The 9136-nt window shown below is 41.3% G+C and overlaps 2 protein-coding genes across 2 annotated transcripts in view; one reads left to right on the top strand and one right to left on the bottom strand.

Annotated features, from left to right (window-relative positions):
- Positions 1-2949: 2949 nt before the first annotated feature.
- Positions 2950-3817, bottom strand: LOC134189169 (uncharacterized). Its single transcript, XM_062657406.1, has 5 exons — positions 3709-3817; positions 3477-3632; positions 3344-3416; positions 3171-3267; positions 2950-3108 (listed from the first exon to the last, which is right to left on the bottom strand). The coding sequence occupies exons 1-5, from the start codon at positions 3712-3714 to the stop codon at positions 3063-3065; spliced, it is 378 nt and encodes a 125-aa protein (XP_062513390.1). The 5' UTR covers positions 3715-3817; the 3' UTR covers positions 2950-3062.
- Positions 3818-8953: 5136 nt separating this feature from the next.
- The window catches only part of LOC134188766 (uncharacterized), a 10758-nt gene continuing 10575 nt past the window's right edge, over positions 8954-9136 (top strand). Inside the window, exon 1 of the mRNA XM_062656958.1 lies at positions 8954-9063. Within this exon, the coding sequence (XP_062512942.1) occupies positions 9046-9063 (18 nt within the window). The 5' untranslated portion in view covers positions 8954-9045. The remainder of the gene's footprint in view (positions 9064-9136) is intronic.

Here is a 9136-nt window from a genome sequence, read left to right as displayed (position 1 = left end):
GGTGTTATTGAATATTGACCTGTCACAAGCCAATGACTGCACTTCCTGGTGAAAACTTCTGTGATGCCAAAGCCCATAGTAGGTACTGACGGAATTCTAGGTGTGTGTGTGTGTGTGTGTGTGTGTGTGTGTGTGTGTGTGTGTGTGTGTGTGTGTGTGTGTGTGTGTGTGTGTGTGTGTGTGTGTGTGTGTGTGTGTGTGTGTGTGTGTGTGTGTGTTAAGAGTAGGTATAGTCAGTTGGTGTCAGCTTGCACACTTCAACTTCAGAATAAACCAGAAATCCATTCTATCAGGACAATGTTTATGTTTAGTTGGCTTGATCATGAAGTATGAGTGGGTGGTGGAAGTAAAGTCTGAAACAGGTTATGTCTACTGAGCTAATTATGAGAGACATGGACATAAAAAAGATTTATCCTAAAACCAGATCATGCATCACAGCATTCTTTCTGACATTTAGTGATGCAGATATTGACTGACTATTACTTGAGTAAACAAACATATAGTTAATTGCTGAAGGAACCAATCATTGGAGATTGAGCAGAATTGCCTCTACTTGCACTAAAATTCCATCATAAAGACACCGATTTATCTGAATCAGATAGGCCCAAGGTGGCTAATTGGAAAAGCCAGCTTATAAACTAACTTTTCTTGTAAATACACAGGGTAAAAGAACACTCTTATATACATTTCATTGATGGTCAGCAGGCAAAATTATGTATTTATTAGTGCCTTTATCTGTTATCTGTATGGGCAATTTATTGACAAGGTTTTTCTTTTACCCTATACGTCTGTTCTATAGAACAGATATGAACAAATATGTCAATTAGAGAGCATGGTCCACATACAATGGCTATAAGTGGTTCCACCTTGTCTGATGCTGGTGCTGCCTATGTTTCGGAGCCAACCCAGAAAGAGTGTGAATAATCTGGCTGACTATTTTGGCAAGCATATTGCTGAGATTCTCACTAATGGTAATAATGGTACTAATGGTACTAGTGCCCAATAGACTTGTTCCCACTAAAATAACAGGAAATGAATCCATTTTGTCAAACTATTGCAGAAGTTTTGCAAGCCATTCTAAGGGCGCGTTTCTGCTAGTGCCTAAACCGGTTTAACAAGTGGTTTAAGCTAAACTGGTTTAAGAATTCACTTGTTTGCACCTGCACTAAAACCAGTTCTATTTTAAATCTAAACCGCTTTCCTAAACCCACTTCAAAGTAGGTTTAGTAAAGTGGTTTAGGTTTAACTGTCACGTGACAGTAGCGTGCTTGTTTAGATGGCTTCCCACAATGTCTTTTTGATCATATTGACTATTTTGCTGGGATAGGATTGCTCTAAAAGATGTAAGGGTCATTAACTAGGGGAAAGAAATCAGTAGCTACGGAGAGAGACAAGACGGTGTCCTTGGTCATCATCATGCAAATTCCTACTAGCAGATGCTGAATCAGTGAAAACCAACAGTTGCTCTGACTCGGCGACAAAGCAGCCCAATACTTCAAAATAAGGCGTTCCTAGATTGTTTGTTTTGCACATCCCGGATGTGCAAGTTACTAGTGGAAACATTCGCTTTCTTGAACTGGTTTAGGTGCAGCTAGTGGAAACACGGCCTAATTTAGTTCAAATTTGGTCTATACTAAAATTTTAATAAGTGTCATCACCAAGCTTTGTGAACGCATGCATCAGCTAAAGAAAATTTATTGCCAAAAATCTTACAAATATAGACTGTTGGTTGTCTTTAAGTTTATGCCACTATTTCTTTAATTTAATTAGTAGAGATAATAACAATAACAGGGAAGTATGCTGTTAGTAATGCTCCTGTAGTTATGACTATCTAGTGTGGGCAATCACCCAGACTGGACTATTAGTTAAGTTAAATGGACAATGAACCAGCTTGTAGTGATTTCACTTATATAAATGCCCACTATAGGTAGCCCTAGGCCTGATTTACAGTAATGACATATTTTATTGTAGGTCTAAAAGTAGTGTTGTGACAAGGGGGAATCCCTTTCCAGTTTGATTTATCTTTTGTGCACACAACCTTGAAGGCTTTGAACCAGATAGTCTGCTATGCTCATTACCTTGTTTTTAGTAGGGTGTGGAGACTCCAGCTAGTGTAGCATGAAATACCATGCCACTACATTCATATGGTATGGTACATTCATAGAGCATGGCAAGCCAACATTAGGACATACAATATTGTCTGTTGTTTGTCAGATCTCTAGTTTAATATTCTAACTTCATCTCTGGAGATTATTCAATTATAGGCAAGGAAATTTATTGAAACATTTATTCTATGTTTTCTGTGTATTCAATGTTTTTTATTCAACCAAACATGATTTACCATGTGTGGAAATACACTGTACAACCACATAAACACATGACCACACACTGCAAAATTACAAGTGCACACTATATACAAGGACACATGTTCACACACACACACACACACACACACACACACACACACACACACACACACACACACACACACACACACACACACACACACACACACACATGCAGGTACACACTTCCACTCACATGACTGACCCCAATCTGACCCACACTATTCATTCAACTACACTGCCATACTGTGGTCTGTTACAACTAACTGACCTTTTTGTACAGCAAAGTTTAGCTAAAGTACCTACAGCACAATCTACAAGAGCACTTCAGTTTCCAGGTGGCCAATTTACAAATCAGATGACACCTACAGACAATAGACTGTCCAAAGAATACTCTCATTTTCCCCAGTAGTAGGATCAGTTATATAGAATATGAGCTTTCAGTTACTCCCAGACCCTAGAGCCACACATGGGCTGCTTGGTTAGGATATTGACTATTCAATCATTTTCATGACTAGCAGACAGGCCACACAACATATTGTGATTGTCTTTTCATAAGTGCTAATTGCCGCTCCTACGCAATTTAGGAAAGTTACACAAGGCATTGTCTTCTGCGGATTAATTGATCAATTAACTACATTCTCTTCTGTTCTACCATTACTCAAACTCTAGCTCAGCTGTAGTCCAACTATAGTCCTCCTACTTCATCAGATCAATTCACGTGTCTCTGCACCAGGCAGCGAAGTAAACAGTGCATTCATTCCTGTCATGCATAGGTTGCCTCTGAATCAACATCACTTCAAAACAATGTTGAGAAAAGCTTACATCATCTTTGAGCAGAGCTTGTACTTCTGAGGCCGATTATGGACAGGACACCAACCAAACACTCTCCTGTGGTAGCACTCCCGGCAAGTCTTTAACGCTACATAGACATACACAATCCTAGTTAGTGTGCGGATTGAAAATATTATCAGGAGACGTCATGCAGTGTGAGAAACCGTTGGAACGGTAGTGGGGAAGCCCTTCATGCTTCTCATCAAGTGTGTTTGAGACGACAGCATTGTCGAACGACTAGAGAGTTACCACAATGAGTAATTAAGTATGAGGCAGGCTTGAGAAGATGAATCGGACCTCTGTGTCTAAGGTGTCAATGCCCTCTGCAGACGATTCCAACGGAAGGATTCCGACCGTGTTTTCTTCACCCGCATCATTGTCGCGATCAAAGATCTGGGAAGGTCTAGCTTGGACTAGCGTGGCGAGAAGAAAGAAACACGCCAGAGAGAAAACCTGGACGAGAAAAGGGAACGGTAGTTCTAGTAGAGAAACTCTCGGTTGAAACAGACGTGGCATTCTGTACTGATACCTTCATCGTAATACTAGGCAGTCAGCTGTAGTAGTCTCGCGCAAAGTGTGACCGGCTTGAAGGCTGATTAGCGCTTATACATGTACCCGCTTCCATTTCGGAACTGTCACAACATCACGTGATGTGCGGTCTGACGCGCACGCGTTCGTGCGTCATCACGTGCAATGAGTAGGTCCCAAACAGAAAGGCTCAACTTTGAGATTGTCTTGTCTGCGAAGTACACTGCGTTGGTCGTTTAGTTAATCTAATTAATTGATAATACTAGCTACTAGCTAAAGCTAGGCTACGTGTAAGTACTGTCTACGTCTGTCCTAGTGTGGCAATTATTATTACGTAAAGACCCACATCCGTTTGCAGTTGTGAATGAATCTGCTTCTGTGAAAACATTGCCAGACTTGACACACTGCGCTGTGATTTCAGCGTACTACACGTGTCAAGTCTGGATAGTAGTAGAGCAGGAAATTGACTTCTCGTGAGGTATGACCGCATTGGTAGGGTTTGCTCTTTTGGAAATCACCAACCGTAGCAAGATGGTTAACGAGATTGTGTATACATGGATAAGTAACAAGTTCTTCACGCGTCCACGTGATTGCATGGTGTTACATGATCCACATGGTTACATCATCCTAGTAGTCGCCACGTGAGACACGTGTCTGTCTGTAAGAGCTTACGTCGCACACCAGTCTTCAGTCAACAGTCTCCAGTGTCACAAAGGCCACGTACTAGCTATAGCAGTGTCAGAGCTGTAGTGGATTGCTATATATCCGACTTGATGTTCGACTGTTGATTTAGGTTTATATATAGCTGCTGCTCTAGATATGTTTTGCTGGTTGTGTATGCAGTCAGTTGGTTGTTAATTAATTGAGTGTTTTTATAAATACACTAATGTGTTAATTGCGATAAAATACCAGTGGCGGATCCAGGCATGAGCACAATTAGTTGTCAATTAATTGTCCCAGGCCTTCAGAAGCGCTCTCAATGGCTTTGGCTAAGTATAACGTTGATCCTGTAGCTAATTAGAGGAAAATACAACTTTAGTGAAGTGACGTCATTTTGTTGGAGAATTGGTGTGTGTCCCAATGAATGAACTGAATATAAACCTAATTAATGCCCTTGTTGCTGACTCCGCCCTAAGTACTGTGGTGCATGTTCGCCTGTAATTGTATTGGTTGGCAGCGTGTGGATCCGGAGAAACAACGAATGAGCGTCACGTTTGGGGTTTTTAGTCTTAATTATGTCTCTAAGAAGTTTCTAGTGCTATATAACCAAATTCACGTTCAATAGAAAGCATGACAGTACTGTAGTGTTCATAAAATCATGTTATTTATAGTAATTTTTGCCCAAAAATAATGTGTTAGCTGACAGTAAACCAGTAAGTGCAGACATATCAACTGGTTCATGCATAATTATACCTGTCCGGGTGTCCAGATCCGCTGTGAAAGTGTGACGTCATATAGTTAATAAAGTTGATGACGTCATACCAGCATGTAGTCGTTTGTGCCTCTTTTTGCCAATCTCTGGATTCCACACTGACTACGCGGTGGTAATGTCTGGACTTCATATATAGTACCGGGATATGGTAAAGACTACTTTTATATAGTGGTAGCTGAATCATCAGGAACATTATCCCTATCTGGGAACATCACTGTTCCTTGGAGAAATTGGAGGCAAAGTTTGAAATCTACTTGATAGATTCCTGTTTGGTCAAGAGAGAAATGGAAAGAGGACCTCAGTTCTTTTGCATTGGATCGGGCCTACTAGCACTTGATGTTGACAATTCCTTCACGTATCTAGCGAAGAGGAGACCAAGGCAGAATTTGACGAAATTTTGAACGTTGTTGATGCTCATTTTGTTCCCAAACGAAACGTGACATGAGAGCCATCGCTTTAGCACGAAATTAATTTCAAAGTGATTTAAATAATTCAGAAAAAACTTGTGACTTTGGTTTGATCAGAGAATTTTGAGTTAAGGCAAATGCAGGTGAACTGTGCTATGCTTAATTGAGTTAAGTTAAAACTGTGCCACAATTCTAATCTCTTTGAGCAAGGTCAGGTGCACCTTTTCTATACCTGCAAATGTGTTACAAACAGAATTCCTCTACTAGCACAAGTGTGTACAATTAACAAATTAGAGACGCCACATCAGCTGAACAAAAAAATTCGCTTTCCTATAGAATCCTAGATCATTACTGCTAACCCCTATTTATCAGCCTGTTACTTGAGATTGTTACCTAGAGTGTACACGTTGAAGGAGACAGTGCCAACCATCAAATTGCTTTGTCATGTCTAGGTGCTGTCACTGAAGACTAGATAGAATATACTTGGCCAGAAAGTGCAACTGTCATTTCAATTGTGTATTTTTGATTTTCTTATATGTAGTAAATCAATTTTCAATTTTGCAATTTTTAATTTTTGCATAAAAATTGGTCCAAAAATTGAAATGCACGATGTACTTTTCAATTTTTAACCAAACTAAAAAATTGAAAATTGAATGGCCGGAAAGCGCACTGACCCACTTGGCTTTTTTGAAACGGCATTCCTGCGCGTCATGCTTTCCGCCACATCCGTGACATTCTGCCTTCCCGTGTGGTTTCCTGGCCATTTGCTGTCAGTTCTTGCTCGGTTGCACCTTCATACTACCCTTCTTCCGCGTGGCCCCAATGTTATGCACCTGTAAAGCTTCCGATGACATTCGACCAGTGAACTCTACTGCGTTTTTGGCTGCCAGTTCCATAGCGTGTGCGGTTTCAGCTGCTTGCTGGAATATTAATTTCTTCTCAGACAACAGGCGTTTCTGGATGGCTTCATATCTCAGCCCAGACACCAATCTATCCCGCAACTCTTCGTCAAGAAATGTACCAAACTCACACCGACCTGTCAAGTGTTTTAGCGCCACTACATAGCTCATTACACTTTCACCTATCTGTTGGTTTCGCTGGTAAACCGGAACCGCTCAGCTATCACCAACGCTCTTAGTTTATTTAATTTGTGGATGTATGATTATCATTATGTCTGTCACGCAGGTGCGTACCTGGCGCATTTAATGGGTCTGTCCGTTCAGTGCTCTAGTGGACTTCCCAATCAGTTAACATACGTGTTATTAATTGCAGTGCTATTGGAAGACATTGATAAATATGTATAGTATTGTGATACTGCTGAGCGTTAAGTCTACAGCTGCTTACATCCATCTAACTACATCTGGAATGTGGTACCCAGGTCATCACTTTAAGTTACAGCTTCTACACTGGAAGCCTTAATTAGCCATGGCAATGGTCTACTTAGTGTGGCAGTTATGGCTCATTTAGTCTCTAGAGAGGCCGCAGGTAAACAACTAGCACTGTATAGAGCACCGTAGAGCAGTTGGTTTGCTCAAGTTAGCCGATTTTTCGAGTTTTATTCTGACTTCGTAAATTGCTGATATCATTATTAATATTAATTAATCCAGTGGTACCGCGGAAACCGCCTTGAGGCCACAATTTTGGCAATAAATATTGCATGCAGATTGTTTGTATACAAAGGTATAAGGGCGCACCTCTGATTGAAGTGGGTCGATTGGTTCGTTCGCACTCTTCCAACCTCTCATAGCTACGCGCCTGTCACGTTAGTGATCAGTAGGTGACACGGGCAAGTGAGTCTACTAGCCTTGACATTTTCCCATTAGTCATATCAGTCAGAATCCGCAGGAATGTCAGCCTCGTACGTTATGTGACGAAGGTAGTTTGCTAGGCTTTGAAGAGGGGGCACGCATGTCGTTTGATTTTTTGGGAGTCCCTCTGGGGACGACAGGGAAGTGTCACAAGCATATGCGCGTAGTACTAAGCGTGGACGTGGACAAGGTGCATGAAGACTGGAGCGAAGAGGAGATTACAGCTTTTCTTGGAATGGCAAGACTTGGGTACAGTTGATCACACACTCAGCGTAAGTAAGTACAACCTTGAAAACTTAAAAGGCTTTGCACAAACTAGAGGACAGTGTTAAATAGGTAGACTTGAAAGAGAGAAAACTTTCAAGCACTTTCAGCTACTGAATAGTGTGTTGGGAGATCTACCAAATTTTTTACCTGTTTGTTTGGTATCAAAGTATGGGACCCAGTTCGAAGTCAGATATCCAAGAGCCTGAAGGATACCAGAAGCCTGAAGAACTGAAAGTAAACAGCCAGAAAGACCAGCTGTGCATGGAACTGGTACGTGTGAGGAGGAGCCTGAAGCTGTCGTCACCAATGAGAGAAAAGAGAAGCGTCTGAAGAGAATGGTAAGTCCACGACAGAAAGAGCTAAATTGCAATGGAAGAACGGTTTCTAGACATGGAAACCAAGACAATTGAAAGAGAGGAGGTTGAAGACACAAGAGGAAGAATGAAAAGAGGAGCAAGACAAAGGAACACAAGGATTTATGAGAATGACGGTTATGCTTGCTAGATAGTAGACCCCTCCTCGATTACTTGAATTGCTATATCCCACGTATTTTTACTGAAATGGCAGCCTTATAGCTGATAAACATCAGAGTACTGATGTGTACTATTTTATTGTCACAGCATGTTTGTTTACTCACTATCATAACTGTAAAATGATTTTATGGCTTCTCTGATATTTCTTCCTCTGCAAGTGTATCCACGTTCAGGCGCGGATCTACCATAAGGCCCGACGTACCCGTGCACCAAGGTCTTTAAGGAGTTTTCACTCATTTCCCAGATGTTTCGCAGCAATGTCTAAGCTAAGCGGCAATCAAGGTTGGAGCATTTTGGGATTAATTAAATTATTATAGCTATGACGCTGATGTTGATGACCTTGCAGCGAAACATCTGCGAAGAATGGACCTTACAAACCTGAGTGATGAAGAATTTTTATAGAATGATTCTTGCTGGTAGTGTAGTCATTGTCACATTGTTGTCATTAGTAGTAGTGAGGTGTCTATTAATTAATATTGACCGGACACCAAGCAAAATTAATTAAACACTGGATCCGCGCCTGCCGACGTCCCATTGCCACAAGAAGACCATTTTAACACGCAACAACAACAACATTATCCTCACGAAATCACTTGTAGAGCTTCATCTTCATTAACAATGAGCCGGCCAGTAGTTGTGCAGGACAAAACCTACCGTACGCAGCAAATAGTCAAGTGGCAGACTGAACAGACTCACCAAGACGTGCATCAGCTGTTCGTTTCAGCTACTAGGCCGAAGGTTGGGCTAAAAAATTACTTTTTCCGGCCACTGGTGAGCCCATAGGTAAACCCGGATTATCACGTGACTCAAAAAACAGGCGGAAACAACGGCAGCAGTGTCCAGTATATTTCTAATATCAGCTGAGGAAATATATACGGTTTATCGTCTGCAATGACTTCGTCCTCCGATGTACGCCCCTTCATGCTACCTGTTTTCTGCACGCTTGATTCTAACAATAATTCTCCATTAATTTATGTTAACA

The sequence above is a fragment of the Corticium candelabrum genome, chromosome 13, assembly GCF_963422355.1.
Source record: "Corticium candelabrum chromosome 13, ooCorCand1.1, whole genome shotgun sequence".
In the NCBI taxonomy this organism is placed as follows: Eukaryota; Metazoa; Porifera; class Homoscleromorpha; order Homosclerophorida; family Plakinidae; genus Corticium; species Corticium candelabrum.
This window is presented reverse-complemented; position numbering and strand designations above follow the sequence as displayed.